The sequence below is a fragment of the Rattus norvegicus genome, chromosome 7 (genome assembly GCF_021556685.1).
Source record: "Rattus norvegicus strain SHRSP/BbbUtx chromosome 7, alternate assembly SHRSP_T2T, whole genome shotgun sequence".
In the NCBI taxonomy this organism is placed as follows: domain Eukaryota; kingdom Metazoa; phylum Chordata; class Mammalia; order Rodentia; family Muridae; genus Rattus; species Rattus norvegicus.
Window position 1 is genome coordinate 118,700,593 of NC_141540.1, and position 24,246 is coordinate 118,724,838.

At 48.6% G+C, this 24,246-nt stretch overlaps 3 protein-coding genes across 23 annotated transcripts; all 3 read right to left on the bottom strand.

Annotated features, from left to right (window-relative positions):
• Positions 1–2,846: 2,846 nt before the first annotated feature.
• Apol7a (apolipoprotein L7A) lies at positions 2,847–12,735 on the bottom strand. Of its 4 annotated transcripts, none has more exon segments than NM_001429361.1 (5): positions 2,847–6,490; positions 9,001–9,105; positions 9,602–9,728; positions 10,153–10,234; positions 12,561–12,735. In NM_001429361.1, coding segments are annotated over 4 exon segments (1,101 nt in total). In that variant the 5' UTR covers positions 10,166–10,234; positions 12,561–12,735; the 3' UTR covers positions 2,847–5,634.
• On the bottom strand, positions 2,847–23,802 carry Apol9a-Apol7a (Apol9a-Apol7a readthrough). 9 transcript variants are annotated; one of them, NM_001429405.1, is given in 6 exon segments: positions 2,847–6,490; positions 9,001–9,105; positions 9,602–9,728; positions 10,153–10,254; positions 12,561–12,685; positions 23,652–23,802. In NM_001429405.1, coding segments are annotated over 4 exon segments (1,101 nt in total). In that variant the 5' UTR covers positions 10,166–10,254; positions 12,561–12,685; positions 23,652–23,802; the 3' UTR covers positions 2,847–5,634.
• Positions 14,867–23,802, bottom strand: Apol9a (apolipoprotein L9a). 10 transcript variants are annotated; one of them, NM_001429377.1, is given in 4 exon segments: positions 14,867–16,163; positions 16,627–16,752; positions 17,863–17,948; positions 21,482–21,638. In NM_001429377.1, coding segments are annotated over 2 exon segments (942 nt in total). In that variant the 5' UTR covers positions 16,710–16,752; positions 17,863–17,948; positions 21,482–21,638; the 3' UTR covers positions 14,867–15,304.
• Positions 23,803–24,246: the final 444 nt, after the last annotated feature.

Sequence of the window (24,246 nt, forward strand, 5' to 3'; positions counted from 1 at the left end):
ACCACTACACAGTCAGGATCGCACATTGTCCATCACACAGTCAGCATCATACAGTGACCATCACAAAGTGGCCACCACACAGTGGCCATCATACAGTGACCATCACACAGTGGTTATCAAACAGTGGCCTCACACAGTGGTCATCACACAGTAACCATCACAGAGTGGCCATTACAGAGTGACTGTCATCCAGCATCCATCACACAGTGACCATCATACAGTGACCATGTCACAGTGACAATCATTTAGTGATCATCGAACAGTGTCCATCACACAGCGTCCATCACACGGTGGCAATCACAAAGTGACGATTACACAGTGTCTATCACAAAATGTCTATCCCACAGTGACCATCACACAGTGACCATCACACAGTGACTATCACACAACGTCCATCACAGAGTGACCATCAACAGTGGCCATTGCACAGTGGCCATCAAAAAGTGGTCATCACACAGTGACCATCGCATTGAGTTCATCACACAGTGACCATCATACAGCGTCCATCACAGAGTGACCATTGCATAGTAGCCATCACACAGTGGTCGTCACACAGTGACCATCAATCACCATCCCACAGAGTCCAGCACACAGCGACAACCAGCACTGTCTGCTACAGTAGTGGACAGTGATGAACAGTGGTGGACAACAGTAGTGGACAACAGCAATGGACAGTAGTGGACAGCGGTGGACAACAGTAGTGGACAACAGTAGTGCACAGTAGTGGGTGGTAGTGGACAGTGGTGGTGAGTGGTGGACACAGTGGTGGAAAGCATTGGACAGTAGTGGACAGTGGTGGACAACAGTAGTGGACAGTGGTGGAAGGTAGTGGACAACAGTAGTGGACAGTTCTGTTCAAAAGCAGTGGACAACAGTAGTGGACAGTAGTGGACAGTGGTGGACAACAGTGGTGGACAACAGTAGTGGACAGTGGTGGACAGTGGTGGACAACAGTGGTGGACAACAGTAGTGGACAGTGGTGGACCACAGCAGTGAACAGCAGTAGAGAGTAGTGGACAGTGGTGGACAACAGTAGTGGACAGTAATGGAGATTAGTACAACAGTAGTGGACAACAGTGGACAGTGGTGGACAACAGTGGTGGACAGTAATGGACAGTAGTGGACATTAATGGAAAGTGGTGAACAACAGTAGTGGACAGTGATGGTCAGTAGTGGACAACACTGGTGGGCAACATTGGTGGACAACAGTAGTGGACAGTAGTGGACAGTGGTGGACAACAGTAGTGCACAGTAGTGGATGGTAGTGGACAGTGGTGGTGAGTGGTGGACACAGTGGTGGAAAGCATTGGACAGTAGTGGACAGTGGTGGACAGTGGTGGTGGACAACAGTAGTGGACAGTGTTTGACAACAGTAATGGATAGTGGCCATCACACAGTGGCCATTACACTGTGACCATCACACAGCATCCATCACAAAGTGACCATCACACAGTGACTGTCATACAGTGACAATCACACAGCGTCCATCACACAGTGTCCATCCCACAGTGTACATCCCAGTGACCATCACATTGTGTCCATCACTGTCCACCACACAGTGGTCATCACAGAGTGACCATCATACAGTATCCATCACACAATGACCATCACACAGGGCCATCTCACAGTGACCATCACACAGTGTCTATCCCACAGTGTCCATCACACAGTAACCATCACAGTGTCCATCACACAGTGTCCATTACACAGTGTCCATCACACAGTGAACATCACACAGTGACCATCACACAGTGTCTATCCCACAGTGTCCATCACACTCTGTGTGTGTGTGTGTGTGTGTGTGTTTAATTTGGGGGAGAAGTTTCCAAGGCAAAGGACAGATATGAAGGTCGGGAGATGAGTGGGATTGGGGTTCTTGATGTGAAACAAAGAATCAACAAAAAGCTAAAAAAGAATTCAAGGATGTCAGCCTACTCCTTTTCTCTGATATAAAGTCTCCATTTGTGACTATTCAAAGAATTTCTATTTATGAATACACATGGATTCTTTTTTTTTTTTTTTTTTTTTTTTGGTTCTTTTTTTCGGAGCTGGGGACCGAACCCAGGGCCTTGCGCTTCCTAGGCAAGCGCTCTACCACTGAGCTAAATCCCCAGCCCCATACACATGGATTCTTAACCCTCCCCTAAATCAGAAATTTCAGCCCTCCTAATCCTGTGACACTTTAATACAGTTCATCATGCTATGGTGACACCAAACTACAAAATTATTTATGCGACTTCATAACTAATTTTTCTACTGTTATGAATTACAATGTAAATATATGATATGCAGGATATCTAATATGTGACCCAGTGAAAGGGTCATTCAATCCCCCAAGGAGTTGTGAACCACTGGTCTAAATGATTAAGAATTTTCCTCAAATCACTAGTTAGCTGTATACAGCTTCTTGCCCCAAGCCATCGATGAGATCAATGCTTGGATCTGTTTCCTGAGGATCTCACAACTATATCCTACTTGAGGTCTCTTTGGACTTGGCATGGCTGTCAGCCTGTACACAGTACCCTCTGGGTGGGTGATGGGACAGCCACTTCCCTTGGCTTTGTATTGATTCTTTCCTTTACGTCTTCACACTGCCCAGCAAGGAAGAAGGTCAACTCTACACATCTACTAGCAAACCTGTCAGGGTTCTAACAAAAGCTGCTACATTTTTTCCCTTGCATACCTCTGAATGAGTCATAGAAAAAAGAATGGCAGTAGGCAGAAGGGAGGTGTGAACGGTCACTGCGATTGTCCACTTGGCTGAGCTGCAAGGCAGTATGGAGACCAATAGAGCTTGCCTTCAGTTGTATCTGAGTTTCTGGAGAAGGCTCGGGGAGGCCTCTGACTTGATGGCTCATTGACTTTATTGAATGAATAAAATTCTGAATATTCCATTGGGAAATTTACAACAGACAGTGGGTCACTGAGAGCACACCACCAAACACCACATCTTGGCTATGTCCCCTTCCTCTTACCCCTTGTTGTTTCTTGACTGCCCACGTGGTAGGCAGCATTCATTTGCCATGCCTGCCCCGTGAGCTTGACCACAGAACACACCTTGATTCCACTGGCTTTGACTACACTCATTTCCGTGAATCTGCAGTAGTCCCTGATTATTTACCTCAGTTATGGGTTCATAAAAATCACTGTGACAATCAAGGGAAAGACTTTTCTATCCCCACAAACTTGACACCCTGTGGTTAACTTTTCAGGCTCCTGTGCCTTTTCTAAACCCAAGGCAACGACCCAATGCTCTATAGAGTTCATACTTTCTCCATTTCAATAGTTTATTTCCTAACAGGAATCACGGATGTAATAGTCTGTTACACTCAGCTCTGCTTTGACTAAGCACGTGTCACGGACAGCCGTCTGCCATGCTGTGTGCAGTTCTTTCTTCCCTTTACGGGCTGAGGAGTCACAGATCATCGTGAGGACCTCCTAGTCTCTCACGCAGGTCAGGACACCCTCAAAAAGCCTGAAGCGAATGCTGTGCCTGTGCAGGGGAGCAGCTGCAGGCACAATCTTTGTTGCCTGTCACTTGTGTTCGTCAGTGACAGACCTGGTCACAGTGGCTGCTCCTCCACACTCTCCTCCCTTTCTGCCCATCCCTTCTGTCCCTTTCAGGGGCCTCTCCTCATCTCTGAGCTTCTCCTGGTCTCTCTCCACAGCCTTTGTTCTTGCTAAGAGCACTTTCAAGAGGTAGGTTACTACATCACATGATTTAATTTTAAGTTCTTTTTTTTTTTTTTTTTTGGTTCTTTTTTTTCCGGAGCTGGGGACCGAACCCAGGGCCTTGCGCTTCCTAGGTAAGCGCTCTACCACTGAGCTAAATCCCCAGCCCCAATTTTAAGTTCTTTTAAAAGGTATCTGTTTTGACAACATCCAACCACTTACGAGAATACTTTCCCCACCCATACAGTAATGTTGCATCTAGAAGACGTCACATAGGCAGTCCCGATTCTCTTTTTTAATTTTTTTTTTTTTCGGAGCTGGGGACCGAACTCAGGGCCTTGCGCTTGCTAGGCAAACGCTCTACCACTGAGCTAATTCCCGACCCCGGCAGTCTCGATTCTCCCCCAACACCCACCGTGGCTGCTGTATCCTCTTCTTTGTAAAGGAAGGTAGGTGTGCTCCCAGGTGGCAGAACTATGGAGGTAAAGTGACCCTGGACTGGAACCTGTCTGGGGACTGGACACCTAAAGTGGTTATTCATACAAAGGACTGTAGTATAGAAGTTTTCAGGACATGAGAGCCTTCAAGAGTTCATTGACAAAGGCACAGGGTTTCACAAAAACAATGTCCCAAAGGGCCAGGCTGAGAGGTTCTGGAGGGAGTATAGGGGTTCAAGGTTCAGTAAGGGGTGGAGCCTGGTGATAGCTCTTGGGTTGGTCACTGGAGAGATGCTGAAGAGCTGGCACAGGGTTCACTAGTGTTCACACATGGGATCACCAGGAGAACTAGGGTTCACTAGTGTTCACACATGGGCCCACCAGGAGAACTAGGGTTCACTAGTGTTCACACATGGGTTCAACAGGAGAGGGGACTCGATGAACTTGGACACTGAGGTGCAAGCTGCTAGGTAGCTCTAGGTGTAGGGAGCTTTCTTCCCCAGTTCATCCAGGAGGCCATCCTGTCCCTGCATGTGCACCACAGAAGAGGCTGACTCCACACCATGCTCTCACTTAGTCACATACCCAGCCCAAAGGGAGGACAGATGGACTATGGAAGAGTCTTTCTCTAATGGACAAGACCTAGACACCTCACAGGTCATCCCTTAGTCTCCATTTGCCAGAACATGGGAAGGAGGCCACCTGAGCTGCCATGATGCAGGGGACACTGTGCACTGTAGTGCAGTCTCAGGGGAGCCTCAGCCGTCAGAAGTGCAACAAGGAGGAGGAAAAGGCCCACGTGGAAATCTCAAATGTTCCTCTTAAAGCACAATAAAGAAGATGATTTTTGAAAGAGGAGATGTTAAAAATTGGGAGGGAATTATCACCTGACAGTTAATAATCCAGAAAATATGATATTACTTGCAGAAAGCACACAAAGCATGTCTGGGTCAGCGCTCACAAATTTATTCTTCAGAAATCATGAATCAAGTGTAGCCGTTTTCCTGTCCATCTCGGCAGATCTCATCCAATTACAGCAGATTTTAAACATCGATAGTCATTAAAGCTTATGATTTTCCCAGGAGTCTGGTAGCAGAGAGAGGAACTCACCAGTCATATCCTGTCACTCTCCTTCCATAGCATCCATGGTGACATGTAGGGCTTGTGATGACTGGACAGTTGGTATTCCCAGCATCCTCTCTGTCTAGTCTTGAGCATTTCACCCACAGGACCCACAACCAAGAACAGGAAATGATGTTCACAGTCAGAGTCTGATTGTTAGGACTCCCCAGCATGGGAGCTTGGTTTAGTTGGGAAGTTGGGAGGCTGATGGACCTAAGAGCTGGAGTCTGGTTGGAGGTCATGAGACTGTCCCATTTGTGTTCTGACTTCCTGTAGCTTAGTGTGCCCTCTCCCTTTGGCAGGAACTGCCTTAAAAGGGATACAGTCGGGGGCTCCCATGTGTTCATGGCTCTGTCCAGCACACTCCCTCCCAGTCCTCTGAGCTGCACTGAAGAGGAAGAGGTCACTGAGTCAGGCTGTCGTGAACCTGGTTGAGCTCCTGCAGCTTCTGCTCCAGGTCCTGAGCCTGCTGTCGCAGCTCTGCAGCAGACACTGACTTAGCTCCCTCATGCAAATGCTTTGAGTCTTCCACAAGCCTGACTACATCCATCAGGAGGAAAAGACCTGCAGTGGTTGCACCCATGATCCGGGCTTCTTTGGTCATTGCCAGAGCTGTACCTCCAAAGGCTTTCTGTACCTGTCTAGTCTTTCGGGCAGATATTTTCCCTGTGGTCATGAGACGCTTGGCATTAGTTGTTAGGCGAGGGTTGGCTTTGGTCAGTTTGATGGCTTGAATGCTAGTCTTGATGTTTTTCAGGTCCTTGAAGGAATTCGTGGATACGGAAAGAAGTCTGGGGCCACTCTGCTCCAAAACTTCTTTCATGCCGTTCATCGTGACTTTGTTGGTTAGCACTAGCTTGCTGGCTTCAGCTTCAGCAGACGCCAGGCTTACCTTCTCCACAATGATTGTGGAAACACTAGTCACAGCTGCTGCTGCTCCCAGCCCCATGCCAGTGGCTGACAGTGCCAGACTGACTCCTGCTGTCACAGGTGCCAGAGCCAGGCCAAGGATTGTGAGGACTCCAGACACAGCACTGCTGGAGCTGGCCACCACCTGTGAGATGGTGCAGTCCCTGTGCACCTTGTCAACCTTGTCTGCCAGGGCGTGGAGCTTCTTGATGCGCTCTTCGAGCTCCTGCCTCACCTGAGGATAAGCCTCCAAGAACCTTTCCTTGTCATTTTGGAGTTGGTCTTCATCTTCTGTATCAGAGTCAGCTGCATTCCCACCAAGGGCCTCCTTCAAGGCATCTTCCTCTTTCCTGTAACGGGAGAGCTGAGCTGAGTGAGGCTGAGCTGAGTGAGGAAGACAGCTTGTAAAGTAAGATCTGTGCTGTGGAAACCACAGAGCATTCACGCTGAAGCACAGAATGTTACAACTCTATAAGCTCTTCCTTACCATGATGCACATGCTCGACAAGCCATGCCATTCTTAGTTCCTAAGGACCAATGAATTCAAAACCATCTATAATTGACCTTTAATTTTTTGTCTTATGTATATGAGTGCTTCCTGCATTGTGCCTGGGTACCATATTCACCAGTGGGGCCCATGGAGGACAGAGGAAGGAAGGCATCGGATTCCTAAGACTGGAGTTCCAACAGTTCTGAGCCATTGTGAGGGGGCTGGGCACTGACTGACTCAGTCATCTGGAAAAGCAGGCTGTGCTCCTCATCGCTGAGCTGCCTCTCTAGGGTGCCCTCCAGCACACCCTGTTATTGCTAAACATTCAATAAAGGAGCCTTCCCCTCAAGGTCAGTGTCATCACTACCAAAGTACTTCTCTCTAGGAACTCAATACAAAGAGAGAGAAGTTAGAGGAAAAAAAATAATCCTTTCATTTAGGGAACGTTAGTGTTCACTGAAGAGTTCACTTCCCTCAAGAATAGCAGTCTCTGGACCTCAGCTTCTGAGACCTGCCCTGTGTATCCTACAATGCCCTGCTGGTCAGGAGTGCCCATGTTTGCTTGGAGTCCTGGACTGTGAGACTCTGCAAATTGCACATCCTTAAGAAAGCAATTTTATAGGACATTCTTATATAGGACATTCTTATATAGGACATTCTTATATAGGACATTCTTTGAGGCCTGAGGTCTTTTTGCCCTGTAGTGGTGTGTATTCTTGAGCTGGTGGAGAAGCTCACAGTGATCCATCCACTCAAAACACAGCATATAGATTTCCCTCCCAGCTCTGACTGGAGATAAAGAAACACGAGGGGTTGGGGATTTAGCTCAGTGGTAGAGCACTTGCCTAGGAAGCGCAAGGCCCTGGGTTCGGTCCCCAGCTCCGAAAAAAAGAACCAAAAAAAAAAAAAAGAAACACGAGTGGATTCCGTGATTCCGTACTCATGTGGGGGATTCCCATTCACAACATGAGCTCCCATCCCCAAGGCATCTCACTGTGCCTCTGTAAGAATTTAAGTAACAGGCAAAATTGAGAATTCAAAAACACGTAGGTTCCTAAGCCCCCCCACCCCCCAAAGAATTCTCAGCCTGAGAAAGGTGAGGTGTGGTGAGGATTTTTGCTGTCACTTCTGACCCCAGACCCCAGAGGAAGGAGACACGGAAGGTACTGACTTCCTTGGTGGAAAAAGACCCAGATCACTCATGGGGATGGTGTATTTGATGAAGGCCCAGCAAACTTCTGGACACTGAAGCTTAGATTGACAAGATGTTTGTTCTTTGGAAAAACTTTGTGTCTTCTAAACTTCTTTCCCAGTATGGATGGGCCTTGGCTTCCCATGACTTTCTTGTGCATCTTGCACTTGTCCTGCCAAGGCTTGGCAGGAATCAGAAGTCAGGTTGTGCGAACACCCTACCTTTGATGCTTAACCTCCACCAGGTTCTCATGTCTGGTCTTTAGGGAGGGGCGTTGGCCTTGGCTTTCCTCAGGAGGAACCCCATGAGGTCAGCTTCACAATGGCCCCTCTCTGCTCTCTACTACCTGTCACTCTGCTCCTCTGTGGTAAGTCTCCAGCTGAACGGATATCCAGAATTGTTCTGTCTCTTTGTCTTAGAGCTGTAGTCCTGAACAGTGTCCGTCTACCTGTGTTAATGTGTGTCAGAATAACTGTTCTTTCCCATGGGAGCTTTCTTGGTGTGTGACACTCCATGTGACCTCTCACATGAGGCACTGTGTCCTGAGGACAACAGAAGATTCTGCTTAAAGCCCTTCAAGGGACCTGAGGATGTGGCTAGGCTGGTGAGGTGTTTGTCACACAGACAGCAGGACCCGAGTTCAGTCTTCCAGAGGCCACATAGGAAAGCCAGGAGCTGGGCCTGGGCTTGTCATCCCCATGTGGGGACACAGAGTCAGGAAAGTCCTCGTGCTTTCTGTCACCCAGTCTAGTGACAACAATGAGTTCCAGGTAAAGAAAGGCACTGTTATTGTCCTTCATTCAGATTGTATGGTTCTCTTGCAGAAAAAGTGAGTTCCGGTCCCAGCACCCACACTTGGTAGCTCAGCTGTAGGGGATCTGCTGTCCTCTCTGGGCTTTGATGTACTATGTACTTGCTGGTACTATGGGTCAGGGAGCTCACACACACCCTTGCTTACTGTATGTTCTTAAATTCTCCTTCTCCAAATACAGTCACCAGGGTTAGGGACGCAACTCAGTCACTAACATGGGTGACATCATTCAAATAAGTCTGGTGGCAGGTGCTCAGACACACACTTAACCAGTTCCATTTAAACTCCTATGCACTGTATTCTAACCCTGTTCTTTTCCATTCACATCTAGGGAGAAAAAGGCCTCACTGAGTCTTTGCCTGAGTACCTCTCTTTCTTGCCCTGAAGGTCTCTTTGGAGTTTGTCTCCTTCTTCTCCATCAGAATCTTCAAAGATCTCAGCAAGAGCTTCTTGCAAGGCATCTTCCTCTTCCCTGTAATAGGGGAGACTGACTGATATAGGAAGACTGCTTGTAACATAAACTCAGCCACATGCAAAACACACACATGCACACATGCACACACGCACACACATGCACTCACATGTACAGAAACACACTAAAAAACTTTGAAAAGCTAACTTTTGATGAACACCTACTGCGTGCAGGCTGCCTACTGTGTGCTGGCCATATGCTGGACTCCCCACATGTGTTATCTTATTATTCTCACAGTGCCAGTCAATGGTGACCAAATAAAGGAGAAGGTAATAAACTAACTTCTCATGGTCACAGGAACGGCAATGGCAGGAATAATTTTGTTCCCTGTGGCTGCTGCCATCTTCCCTGGCAGAGAACATGGAGAGGGGAATATTTGCTAAGAAGAGACACCCTGAACCCTGAGTACTTGGTCTGTCTGGGGAGAGTATTCCTGCCTAGAAAAAGCCAACCAGGCCTGAACTCTGCTACTGCAGGCGTCCCTCAGGGAGGTGACCTGGACAAACCAACTCCTTCCACAAAATGTTTCCAGGATTCCTCTTCAGTCAGCAGGAGCTGCAGGTCCTCTAGGCTCCTCGTATCCAGGAGGTAGAAAAACACAGTCTCAAGGAAGCATTTCTCCTCTAGATGGGAAGGAAATGTACATGGTTAGAGGACTATGCACAAGAGTTTGAATGGATCAAGGACAAAGTCACATTTGGGTCTGGAGAATGCCTCAGGCTGGAGCAGGTTGCCCTGCCTCCACAAGGACTGTGACACCCTGGGCTCAGCTGATAGGAAGCCACCTTGAGAGGGGTAGGGCTGCCTCTATTTTCCTTCCCTCCCTCTCCCCCTCTCTCCTCCTGGCTTCCATTTTTCAGGCTGGGTATTGAGGAGGTGATCCTGGGAATTTACTCAAGACAAAGTGTGGAAGGGAGCTGCTCTGACCCTGGACTGGGGAACTCTCTCTGCTCCCCTCAGGTCTCTCATCTGTATCTTTGACTCCCCAGCAGGAGTTCAGCGCAGAGGCTCTGGCACTCACAAGCTGTGTAGAACAAGACTGCTTACCTGGGGTGCCCATGACAGCTGCTAGGTCTAGGAGTCAGGCAGAGGACTTGACAGGTGTTCCTTCAGCTCACCAGGGTCCAGGCTACAGGAGGAAAAGGCACCCTGTGAGATAGAATGGGGACAGCTTAGTGATCAGGGATCTGGGACGCACAGTTCTTTCAACAGTGACTGCCAAGGACCAAAGAACTTGACCCACAGTTTTTTTGTTTCCCTGGGCTCTGTCACTGCTATTTAATGACGTTGGTCTTGTGATCCCAGCCCTGCTGCTCTCTCCCCAGCAAGGCAGAGGAATACTGTCCTATTGGGGACTGCTGTTCTGTTGGGGACACTGGAGAAGGCATCAGGTGAGAACACAGCCGTGGAGAAAGGACTGACTCTCAGAAAGAGATGGGGAGGAATGTTCTGGTGGCCTCTGCAGGCGGAAACTGTGTTTATTACACAGTTACTTTGAATTTGTTACATTGTTACTTTGAATACTTACTCTCTCAGTCACTGTTTCATTGTTGGGAAGAGACACCATGGCCAAGGCAGGGCATATACAGAAAGCATTTAACTGAGGCTTGCTTACAGTTACAGAGGTTTAGCCCATTTATGGTCATGGTGGGGAGCATGGGGTCAGACAGGGTGTTAGGGAAGTTGAGGTTGTACATCCAGATCCACAGGCAGCAGGAAGAGAGAGAAAAGCTCAAAGTCCACCTCTAGTGACACACTCCAACAAGACCACATGCCCTAATTCCTCCCAAGTATCACCACACCCTAACGACCAAGCATCCAATATATTAGCCTGTGGTGGCCTTTCCTAGCCAAGCCACAACCCTTACTCTCCATGATGCTCTTGACTCCTTACTCATACAAAGTGAAGTCCTTACACACAATGGATGTGACTTTTCAGTATTGATAGAGTGAGGCCTTGAATCTGGGACTTTCTAATCCACATCCACTTTCTGATGAGCAAACTCCACCATCTAAAAACACACTGCACTCCCTCCTGTTCATATTACATGTGTGCATTGTAGCATGCCTATGTTATAAATGGTTCTTCTGTATCCACAGCACTGCCTTGTACCAAGTATCAGGTCCTCAGTTTAGCAAGTTCACTGGGGTCCTCTGTGGCTTCCAAGGACCACACCCTCCTTGCTTCCATGATATCCTTGTCCCATCAGGCCCTGGAGTCCTGCCTGGTCTCTGCGCTGCTGGGTGCTGCCTTCGACTCCTGGACCTCATGATTTTCCTAATCACATGCCAACACTACTGCAGAGAATGTTCTCATTCCTGTCAGTGCCTGCATTTGAGATTATTTCTTTATGATGTTTGTAGAAGTTGATGACTGGATTAAAGAACGGTCACATCTAAACCCAGGCCACGTGTGTGTGTGGGGGGGCTCATTCCTTCATTCTCATCAGTGCTCAGTAGATTTTGCAGAGGGGTGGACCTCATAAAAAGAGAAACAGAAACTACAATGAGACTGCCTTGGGAGCCGAGGATGAAGGAAAACGAACATTCTTAGCAGTATCTGGAGAAGACAGCAGCTCCTCCTCCCGGGACCTGACCTAGTTTGAGCATGAATGTAGTTGTTGCTATGGTGAGAGCTGGTGACTCATGCTCAGGACTGTGCAACACCCTTCTGATAGTTTCCTTTTCTTGCCAAAGCTCTCCAAGTGTTCTTGTAGCCTTGTCTCGCTTCACACGCAGTGTGTAGCCTAAGAGAACTTGAACTCCTTATCTCAGGTCTGCACCACCCACAAGTCAGGGTAGCAGGTGTATTTTCTCCCACCCATCATCTTGCTCGAGCTTTCCCATACTCACTCACCTGAAGTCAAAAGGCGATAGAAAGAGAATCTTTCAAAAAACAGAAGAACCGGTCAGAGTCTGAGACATGGCATGTATTCTGAAGTCCCCTCCCCAAAGGGAAACCAAGGTCAGCTTCTAAAGCCCAGCCTCCTGTTCAATACTGCTAACAGGGACTTGGGACTTTAAGGGACAGGGAGGGAGTCATAACTGACAAAAACAAAATCACATAAATACAGAGATGCATTTTAAAGCTAACTTAGTGGCCAAAGAACTTACATTTCAGGACAATGTCTATTGATCCCATCCTAGGGGCTCATCTCTGCTGTAGCTGTCGGGTTGTGGAAGTGTGGAGCTTTATAGGAGAGTCAACCCAGCCAGGACTGTAGGATGCCCAGGTGGGGCCACACATCCACATGCTCGGCAGGCAGCAGAGTGAGCAGAGGAAACCTCCTGCCAGGGTGTGAGGGGTAGCTCAGACTAGCTAGCTGTAAGGCCATAGTGAGGTAGGAGGAACTGACCATCTGTATTCATCAGGGTTCTATAGAGCAACAGGGCTTATATAAAGACTCTATGTATACAGAATCACTAATATAGATTCATTAATTAGAATGACTCACAGGCTGTGGTTTAGCTAGTCCAACAAAGGCTGCCTATGAACGGAAGGTTGGAGACTCCAGGAGCTGCTCAGTCCACAAGGCTGGATGTCTCAGTTGGTTTTCAGTACACTCTGGAGTCCTAGTGCCTGTGTAGAAACAGACTCGCTAGTGAGGCGAAGGCAAGCATGCAAAGAGCAGACACTTCCTCCTTCCATGTCCTTATATAGGCTTCCAGCTGAAGGTGTGGCCCAGATTAGAGGCTGGCCTTACATTCTCAACTGGTTTGTCTTTATAGCCATCTGAAACAGAGTCCACAACACGCATGCGTGCTGAGCCACCCAGAGGCAAAAACCGATAAGAAATAAACACTTTTGGAAACTTGTGTGATGAAGTTTGAAATCCACAGCTGAGTGAAGCAAGGTATGATTGGGAACTATGTGTGCGCCTGTGTTCACTGGGCTAGCATGCTGTTTAAATTGGTTCAAGAAAGACGTTTAAATTATTTCTACAGTCTATACTCCAAGTCCCCCACAGCTGTGGGATCCAGAATGGGTGGTCTGGCTTCTTCCCTCTGAGCATCTCCAGGATCAGAGACAAGCACAGGTTTCCTGCTACCTAGTTCCCCTTGGACTCTGTGTCCTGCACGTATCAGCTGAGGAGAGCAGGTACTGGCTAGGGATAGCAGAGCAGCCAATCCTATTGTTGGGAAGGCTATTCTGAGATGGAAATTACAGTACATAATGTCACAGAGCTCTGATTCTGACTTTAAAGGGGAAATGCTATCTTTTAGTAGTCCAAAGTTTCTAGAATATTCTTTGCTTGTACAGGCACATAGGTGGCCCCTACCTGGACTCTCTCCTTTGTTCTTTCAAACACACTATGGCACCGTTCACAGGACTGTGCACCTCCTGTCCCCACACTGACACTCTTTCCCACACAGACACACAGAACACCCTCTGTCTCCCTTCTACAGTCCCACAGACTGAAGAGAGGCTGGCTAAGGCCAAGGGTACAGGCTTGACCCCCACCTACTTAGCTTCCTTCAAGTATATGGAGCAGGGCAGTCTTTTCTGGGCCTCAGATTCCCCCGTGGAACCTGGCATACAGACACACACTCAGTGAGATTCATGGCCCAAGCTCTGGGTTCCTTGCGTCTCACAAGGCCACATGTGCCACCCTCAATTCATGCAGCAGTACCTTAGGGTCAACCCCAGGGTGGCCACGACACAAGGATGGGTGGATGGACTGTGGGTTCTCTCCTCTCCCGATTCACATCCTTCAAATCCTCCATTCCCAGAGGGCACCCAGCACAGCCACATTCCCTCTCCAGTTCCCTAGTCGTATATGAGGCAATCTGGAACTAAGTTCAATCCTTGGTGAGCCCATCCGATGGTTTCCCTTATTGAGCTTCCCAAGAGACTCGTTAGCTGGTTAGAACTTCAATACTTGGAGAGGTTGGAATGTTGCAGATCGAGAGCCCTAATTAATTAAAGTAGTTTCTGACCATCTAGATTGCCCTGATAGCCACTCCTTGTCATCTCTGCATTGACCTTAACATCCCGAGACTATCAGATAGCGACCTTTCAAGATGTATTAACTTAACAGACTCCTAGGTTCACCAATCCACAAGCTAACGATGTCATCAGCCAGCATCTGAGGCCTGGAGCTGAGATTTGTCCCTCTGCTTTGCTGTCACTGTCTCTGATGTTTCCACAAATGGATCAGAAAAGTGCTCTGATTCGAGACTTTTTGTTTTCTTATTACAAAGGGGTCACGACGTGGTTAGTTGCTATGTTGGAGCATGGATTTTGGAATAACATAAATCTGCTTTCCTGGTCTGTGGTCACTCCCATTTGGCTCCATGTCTTATGCCTTTCAAGGTGAGCGTTGGATTTTTGTGTTGACAACGGTAATGAGCAGGGCCTCCGACCCTAGACTTGGGACTTGCTGTCAGTTCTTGTGTGTGTGTGTGTGTGTGTGTGTGTGTGTGTGTGTGTGTGTGTGTGTTTTCAGTTACTGCCTCAGGGATGGAGGGGAGGGTTCAGGCACACAGTCCACCCTGGCTCCATAATCCACAGGAACAAAAACCCCAAGGATAAAGACGGGAGGGGAGGAGTACCCACCCACACAAACATGGAGCCTCCTGAGGGAGCTTTGCCATAGTGTCCCAAAGCTTGCACAGGAGGGTACCGTACTGCATCTGGTGCTCTTGTAAAGAACCCGGGCTGGCTACCAGCAGTTACAGGCTACGCTGAGAGTTCCAAGGATCCCTGTTAAAGTCCCCAAATTCTCATGTCCCAGGACAAAGAACTGAATCAGACACTTGGTGAAATGGAAACAATTTATTTGATGCCACCCCTGAGGGTGGGAGTGGGCTGGGGAACTGGGGGCCACGACTTGTTTAGAGAGCACACACTTTTCTCTCTGGTTTGTGTTTTGTGGGGTTTCCAGTGGCTCAGATGGGGAGGGTTTTCTAGTCTTTCGAAACTGCCTTTTTTCCATGTTTAGTCTAGATTTCAATTTTCCCAGTCCCTCTTGCAGCACATCCTCTGGTCCCTCGTCTCAGGCTCCAGTGGATCTCACTTGATCCACTGCTCCATCCTCTAACCTGCTGTGTTCATCAACAGGCCTCCACACTATGTCCCTCGGACCTGACTGTAGTCTTGCTCTCCTTCTAACAGCACCTCCATGGTCCCTACCTCTGTCCAGATCCTCTCCCCTGATGTCTGCATGTCTTGGGGATGGGGTGACTGGCTGGAACCTGATCAGATTGTCTCGTAGAATTTCATGAGCTCCCCTAGCTTCTCCTCCAGCTCCTGAGCCAGCTTCCTTAGTGCTGCTGCCGATTCGGAAGCAGACCCTTCGTACAACTGCTTCGACTCGTTCACAAGGCTCCCCACATCACACAAGAGGGTGACCCCAGTGGTGGTGGCACTGCGGATCCGGTCTTCCTTGCTCATTGCCAGAGGGGTTCCTTTCAGACTGGCCCGCACCTGTTTAGCCCGTTGGGCAGGGATGCTACCTGCATTGATGAGGGCCCTGGCATCTTCTTCTAGGCGAGGGTTGGCTCTGACCAGACTGAGGGCATTCATGTGCTGCTCAAGGGCTTCCAGGTCTCTGGTGATATCTCTGGTAGCCTGAGGGATCTCGCTGGCAATCCTAGCCACACTTGTGCCAGCTTCCTCCAGTATATCCATGGCGGTTGAACCATGGTGACCAGCTTCGACTCCATCCAAAACCCTGCTTGTTTCCTTCATGATTGAAGTAGCAACATTAGTCACAGTAGCTGCTACCCCCAGCCCCAAGCCTGCTGCCGAGAGCACCAGACTTCCCTCTGCTGACTCAGGTGCCAGAAAGAGACCAAAGAGGTTCAGGATGTCGGAGGCAACACTGAAGGAGTCAGCCACCATGTTGGAGACGGTGCAGCCCCTGTGCAGTTCCTCAGCATGGTCGGCTAGGGCATAGAGCTGGCTGATGTGCTCCTCCAAGTCTGCTTTCAAGCAAGGAAATGCTTTCACAAACTTCTCCTTGCCTTTCCAGCCTTTCCGAGATCTGCCTCTTTCTGCTATGGCCAAGAGTGCTGTCAGATCCCTCAGTGCTTTGTGGAGGGCCACTGCCCTATCCCTGTAAGAGCAGAGGCGAGCAGTGTGAGAAAGACGGCTCGTCTCTGTGTAAAACAAACCTGCCCCACAGTGATCTGAATTATCAGGGCCCAGGAAGGACCCTAGAGTCATGTGGAATTTCCCCTTTGGTGAGTGATGTTAGGTGTTTTAAATGGTCTTTCATAGGGGCTGAGTCATTTTAAGGCTGGGGAGACACTCAGCTGAGGAAGTGCTCACCATATAAGCACACAAACCTGAGTGCCATCCTTCAAACCCAAGCCAAAACAGCTGGGCCCGGGTGGCCTGGTTCTATAATCTCATGCTCGGATAGGTAGAGACAGGTGGATCCTGGGACCCACTGACCTACGTGTTAGAATATTTCCCAGAGGCCACCAATTGGGACTGGCTGGAGTGGTTATGCTTGTCCTGAGAGAACCAGTCATGTAGAGATTAGAGGAAGTGTTGGGGCATCCCATAGCAGTGACCTGGGCAACTTGGCCTTTGATACAAACTCCTCCCAGGCTCCCTCTGCAGTCAGCAGGTGATGCAGGTATCCACGGCTTGCCATGTTCTGGAGATACCCAGGGGCTCCCTGATGGTGTGTCTGCTGTCTACATGGAAAACAGAAGGAAGTCAGTGACAGGGTAGAGGAGCCGGCCTGGCATGGAGCCTCCGGTGCTTAATGTCGTGTCTTGAGCGTTTGTCCCAGGAAGCTATGTTGATGTGTTGGTCACCAGTGTTGTCACCATCTGAACTGTGTCCTTCGTTTCTTATGTTCTAGCCGTGAGGCCCGGTATCTATATTTACAGATACAGTCTCCATGGGAGTGAAGTAATTATAGTTAATCAGTATAAACATGGGTCCCTAATCCGCAGTCCTGTGCAATGACTCACACTCTCTTCCCTCCCTTCTCTCTCTCTCTCTCTCTCTCTCTTTCCTCTTTCTCCATACAACCTCCCTCTCCCGAGGTGTTGGAAAGCACACCAGGAGTGTCCCCCTCACAGTAACCAACCTGCCTCACCTTCATGATAGACATTGGCTTCCAGAGCTGAGGGAAAATCTCTCACCCTGAGGCATTGTGGGATGGGAGCCAAGATAACTCGTGTGCCAGAGACACCACATTGCTTTGCAGGGAAATGAACCATTTTCAGCTTAGAGCAAACAGAAAGTAAAGACTGAGCACTGGAAAGGGGGGAAAAACTCAAAACTGGTTTACATCCACCAGAGACATCTGGGGCAACAAACACTGTGGTGCCCGTTCCCTCACGAGTGACTTCAGTCTATCTGGTTCTGATCTGTCTTTTTCCTTTTCTTTTTCTTTTTGGCTCAAGAGGAACATTCAGAGGGGAAATTGAGTCCGCATCAGAGCATGTTGAACACAGTAAGGTGAATATTAGTTTTGTATTATAGTCACAGTGCATGGATCTATGTAGATTACAGAGCCCCAAATCGCCCTCTAATAAGTCTAAGAGACGTATTTCTTCCTCAATGGAAGCCTTACATCCTTAGATTCTCACAAATTACACGAAAGTCATTCATCTGCACTGACTTTGGGAGTTGTGACTAGGCCACATGGCCTGCTGTCCTCCATACCCTCAGGTTCTCCCTGTCACGGTCAGGGCACTGGCTTTGATCCTTGGTGACCTCATCCTTGTCTGCTGTAAAGGCTACCAGGTCTAGTCTGAGAGCAGAACACGGGCAAGGTAGACAGTTATGGCTACCTCGAGAGACTGTGAGAGCTTCTGGGTCTTCGGACCAGTCACAGGATCTTTCAGAGGTTTTCCTTACAGCTCACCAGATGCTCAGGCTCCATGAAAGAAGAAACACAGTGTGGGAGAAAGTGGGGGACCCCTGTAGCAAAAGCAGACGGGTGGCCATGGGTCTAGTTGTTCCACAGTCCCCCTCCAGGGTCGCTGCCAAGACTCAAAAGGACTTAATTCACAGAGCTCAGCCTTTCCCTGAGCTTCACTGCCACTCCCTGATGAGGTCAATCATCCAGCTCCATTCTGTCTCCCTCACCCCAGCCAGGGCAGTGGCCTCCTGCCCTGTGGTGTCCAAGGTAAGTAAGTGTGAGAAACCGAGGCTGTGAAAAAGAATCAAGTCAACACAATAAAGGGAGAGATGGGAAGAATGTTTTGGCGACTCCAAGGGGATGGGAATTATGTTCGAGTTATAATAGTGAGTTTCAGCTGAGCAATTGTTTCAGGGGCCTGAGTTCCCAGGCCGTGTGTGGATGAGGTCTCTGAGAGGAGGAGGCAAGTGTGAGTTCTGCTTGCTTGCTCTGTGTAGATCCTGGAGGACATCCTGTTGTTGTGCATGAGCAAGATCCTATGCAAAGGTAAAGTTAGTGTCTGGGCCATGCTCCGAGGCCTTCTAACTGCCCTGTGGTGAGCTCTGTGGGTATCTCCCTTTGTAAATTGCATCCCTGCAGATAATGTGTTACAGTCCCAAGATGGAGCCATCCAGGAATGAAGACAAAAAGTGAGGTCCCAAAACGGCAACCAACAGATTGGGAAAAGATCTTTACCAATCCTACAACAGATAGAGGTCTTCTATCCAAAATATACAAAGAACTCAAGAAGTTAGACCGCAGGGAGACAAATAACCCTATTAAAAATGGGGTTCAGAGCTAAACAAAGAACTCACAGCTGAGGAATGCCGAATGGCTGAGAAACGCCTAAAGAAATGTTCAACATCTTTAGTCATAAGGGAAATGCAAATCAAAACAACCCTGAGATTTCACCTCACACCAGTGAGAATGGCTAAGATCAAAAACTCAGGTGACAGCAGATGCTGGCGAGGATGCAGAGGAAGAGGAACACTCCTCCATTGTTGGTGGGATTGCAGATTGGTACAACCATTCTGGAAATCAGTCTGGAGGTTCCTCAGAAAATTTGATATTGAACTGCCTGAGGACCCAGCTATACCTCTCTTGGGCATATACCCAAAAGATGCCCCAACATATAAAAAAGACACGTGCTCCACTATGTTCATAGCAGCCTTATTTATAATAGCCAGAAGGTGGAAAGAACCCAGATGCCCTTCAACAAAGGAATGGATACAGAAAATGTGGTACATCCACACAATGGAATATTACTCAGCTATCAAAAATAATGACTTTATGAAATTCGTAGGCAAATGGTTGGAACTAGAAAATATCATCCTGAGTGAGGTAACCCAATCACAGAAAAACACACATGGTATGCACTCATTGATAAGTGGCTATTAGCCCAAATGCTTGAATTACCCTAGATGCCTAGAACAAATGAAACTCAAGACGGATGATCAAAATGTGAATGCTTCACTCCTTCTTTAAAAGGGGAACAAGAATACCCTTGGCAGGGAATAGAGAGGCAAAGATTAAAACAGACACAGAAGGAACACCCATTCAGAGCCTGCCCCACATGTGGCCCACACATAACAGCCATCCAATTAGACAAGGTGGATGAAGCAAAGAAGGGCAGGCCGACAGGAGCCGGATGTAGATCGCTCCCGAGAGACACAGCCAGAATACAGCAAATACAGAGGCGAATGCCAGCAGCAAACCACTGAACTGAGAATAGGACCCCCGTTGAAGGAATCAGAGAAAGAACTGGAAGAGCTTGAAGGGGCTCGAGACCGCATATGTACAACAATGCCAAGCAACCAGAGCTTCCAGGGACTAAGCCACTACCTAAAGACTATACATGGACTGACCCTGGACTCTGACCTCATAGGTAGCAATGAATATCCTAGTAAGAGCACCAGTGGAAGGGGAAGCCCTGGGTCCTGCTAAGACTGAACCCCCAGTGAACTAGATTGTTGGGGGGAGAGCGGCAATGGGGGGAGGATGGGGAGGGGAACAACCATAAAGAAGGGGAGGGGGTGGGATTAGGGGGATGTTTGCCGGGAAACCGGGAAAGGGAATAACACTCGAAATGTATATAAGAAATACTCAAGTTAATAAAAAAAAAAAAAAGTGAGGTCCCTTCCTATGTGGAAAACAGTACACCACAGCAGGGTCCTTTCTTGGGTCTCTTTCTCTATACACAGAATAGTAGAGAAATTCCATGGACACAGCTGGCCAACACTTCCTGTAGTGCACATCTAGACTCCCCCAGGCCTCCTGCTCACAGCCCTGATCTGTGGCTGGTTCTTTTACCAACCTGTATCCAGCCTTGGGTGAGCCTTCCCCAGCACTGTGAGCTATTGCAGGTTCACCTGCTCATGGGAGCCCATCTGGGACTTTGGGCTGGAGGACACAACTGCTCCTGTGTCTTTGAAGAAAGCTATGGGGTGTCCCTGCCAGGACACCCAAGGTTGGCTTCTCTATTAAGCTGTAGCAGCCCAGGCCACTTCCAGGAAGACGGCATCTCGTTAGCTTCCCGGCCTCATCTCAAAAGGACAGTGGCTCTGATGACGTCAGATGTCAGGGTACTCTGTGCAGAAACCAGGACCACCACCCTGCCTTACTGTTCTCCACCTAGAATTTGTTTTTCTCAGACATGAGGCCCCTAACCCAGTGATTGAGGGACCCAGTCTTGACCAACAAGCACAAGAAGAAGGTTGTTGAGGCCCTCTCAGGGACCTTCCTGAGGCACAGGTGTGAAGGGGAGCGGGCTGCACCCCCTCACTTCCTTTTTTTCTCCAAAGTTTCTAGAACGTTCTCTGCTTCTACAGACACAGAGGACTAATGCCTCCACCCACACACACCTGAGGTCTGATTATTCACCTCATGGTAATTAACAAACAGGTCATGAACTGTTTACATGATTGTTCATATTTCCCTCCCTGCCCTCATGCTGACACCCTTCCCCTCCGAATTCACAGGGACCCCTTTCTGTCTTCTCTATCCCCCCACAGACTGGATGGAAGGCTAGCAGAGGCCCAAAGGAGTCAGGCTGTGACCCACCGCTCAGCTTCTTTCACAGACTCCTCAGCACAACACAGCCCCGTCTTCAGTTGCCCTGGACAGGGTGAAGACAGGCTCGAAGACAGTTCATGGCATAATCTTTGGACTTCTTTTATCTGCCAGCCAACATTTATCCCAGACTGGTCTTGACAGCAATAATCCTGATCCAATGTCAGCATGCTCGATAAAACTGCTGGGTTCTGAGCCTCCTGTTCTCCTCCACATCCTTCAGTTTCTACATGTCCCTAACTGGTGACATCTCATAAATTTGTTTTCTGTCCAGGTCATAGGCGTCCTGGCACTTGAGCTGAGCCCGAGACCACTTGGTGATCCCATCGGAGGGATTACCCATCCTGCCTTGTGTTTAGTGCAGAGGGAGAGGAACAGCCTGACGCCAACCTGGCTACAAGTCCAGTTTTTCTGAACGCAGGGTTGCACAGGACACTTACCTTCCCCGAGTCCACTCCTAGAATGAGGCAGTTACGCTCTGTCTTGAGGTAGCTTTATGAGGATGCAGAGGCAGAGGGGTGAAGAGGCTCAACTTACTGAGCTTGAGCAGGATCAGATGGCCGTGGCTGTGTAGAAGCAGCTGGCCGATGCACCTCTGAGTCATAAGGACAAGCAGCCTCCAGCCTTATATCCAGATCCAGGAAATGGAAAGTGAAACTCTCATCTCCTAGTTGGCTGTGGACCAATCCACACACTGGAACAGGCACATGTAGGATGCCGCCAAGAATCTCGCCTACTTTGCCTACTCAAAAGAGTGACTTCAGTTCAACATTTCATATTCTGCTTTGGCTGACCCATCTTGGGTGGGGCTTCCAATGGTGGGAAGACCCACGACCACTAACTGTGGAGCCCTCCCCTGATCACTTCCACCATCTCCTGCTCTGCCAAACCCCTGAAGTTCCCTAGCACACCTCCATCCCAACCCCTCGTACACTTCAGGAGAACATCTCTGTCCCTGTTGGTTGATGAAGAGAGAGCTGATGCAGAAGGTGGCAGGCTCCTGCTCTGCCCTGAGACCCATCACCCATTGACTCTGTGAGAAACCCCCAGCATCTTCCACTACAGACTCACTGGCTCCCTGATTGGCTCTATGACCCCTGGAGTAGAGGAGACACAGCCTCTTGCTGACAGAAGTATCAAATCTACAACTCAGGCAGCCTGAGGGCCGTGGGAGAGCTCAACTTTGCTCTAGGAAACAGGGGATTTCAGCATGGCTGGACCACAGTGGCCAAGTACTCCTACATTGGGACAGGTTCTGTCCCACACATGTATGGGCCTCAGTGGCCATCCCCACACGGCTTTTGAGATAAGGACAGCAGGTGACATGGGATCCTGAACCCTACTGCTGCTAACATACTTTAACATTTGGGAGGGGCAATGGTTAGACCTCAGGATTCCTGGACTTGCCAAGACTTAAACTTAGACCATAGACACTTGCTACCATACTTAGTTGTTTGAAGGTGGGTAGTTCAGTTCCCAGCACCCATATCAAGTGGATTGTAACATCCTATATCTCCAGCTCCAGGGGATTTGACACGCTGTTATGATCTCTGTAGGCACTGCAGGCAACTGGAGCACACACACACACACACACACACACACACACACACACACGCTGATATTTAAAGAACCAGTAATATTTAAGAAAATTAAAGTTATTTCTGTTATTCTGCCTCTCTGATATCCCTTGCCCTGTATCTTTTTTCTTTATCAACATGTTTTTAGTGAGCAAATCCACAACAATATGCAGAACCATTAAAATATCCACAACAGCTAAGAGGCAGCCTTAAAAGGGACTCTCAGAGAAAAGCACAGAAGGAATCGGTACATCAGTGCAGTACTGAATAGATGGAGGGTAGTGTATCTAGATCCTGGGGCAGCTTTACCTAAAGACAGAAATAAGGGTCTCAGCCTCTAGGTATACAAGCAGAGCCCATCCTACCTGGACATCTGGAAGATCTGCTAAAGGACTGCTTGGTTGACCAGTGACATGGCAAGACATGTAACCCAGGGTGGCTGCCATTTCAGAGGTGGGGATTTTGAACAACCTAGGCAAACCTATAATGGCTTAGGAATCAGAGGGTGAACACCAGCACCACCTAGTGGAATTCGGAGGGGGTGAGGTCAGATACATTTTGTTATCTCAGTTTTTATATCTGTCCAGTCCACATCAAGGAGAGTTTACTCAACGAAAACATTCTGAACACTGTACTAAGTCCTCTGAAACACAGATCCTTCTCTCTACTGGTCCCCTTTTCTCTAGGAACATCATATAGTAGGGACAGAGATTTCCAACTAGCCATGTGACATAGGTTGCTGAAGTCACTCAAGAGCCAAATATTCCAGGCTACAAATCACAGGGAAGGGAGTATATCCCACGCCCACAGCTCTGGGTGGTCACCTGAGAGTAGAAGGGGCAGCCACTGACAGACCCACTCCAATCTAGCCTACTGCCTGAATCCAAGGACAATACTATGTACCTTTGCTCAGATGGGACCTCAGGGCCCAAAGAACAAGTGCTGTCTTCAAGGGGACCATAAAGGAACAGTAACTAGAGGATGGAATGTAACTTCCGGTTGTCATATGTGTGACAAGTTGCAGACAACTCACCTTCAGCTTGACTCATGTGGTGGTCAGTAACTCCACACGCATTTGCAGAGGGAATGCAGCATCTCTGGGATTCCAATTTAGACGGGGTCCGGTGATTGACACGGAGCCTGTGTGTGGCTCACCTTGAAGACTTTCTGCTGAGGGTGGAGCTAGTGAGCTTTAAATAGACCAAGGATCCAGCCTTGGTAACTGTTCCAAAATAGCATCGGGTTGAAATTCAGGAGGCAGAGGAAGGTCAAGGAGAGTCACCACCGTCAGGCAGTTCTACAGAATGGACAAGGCCACCACTCATACCTTGTTCGCCACAGAAGGTTGGCTGTGTCACTGTCTGTCATTAAGCCTCAAATATCTCAGTATTTTCATCTAGGTTTCACTTAGTCTGTTGTAGTAGACATAGTGAGATGGGTGTGGCTGGGTTCCTAATAACCACTGCCTTTGACTCTGAGCTGTTTGACACATTCAAAAACCACGGCTCACAGCCTGATATGAACACCAGCTGCAAAGTTGACATTACAGTTGACCAGGCAACAATTGCAGGTTGTAGCTTCTACCGTACACTCTGTTTCCTACACACACACACACACACACACACACA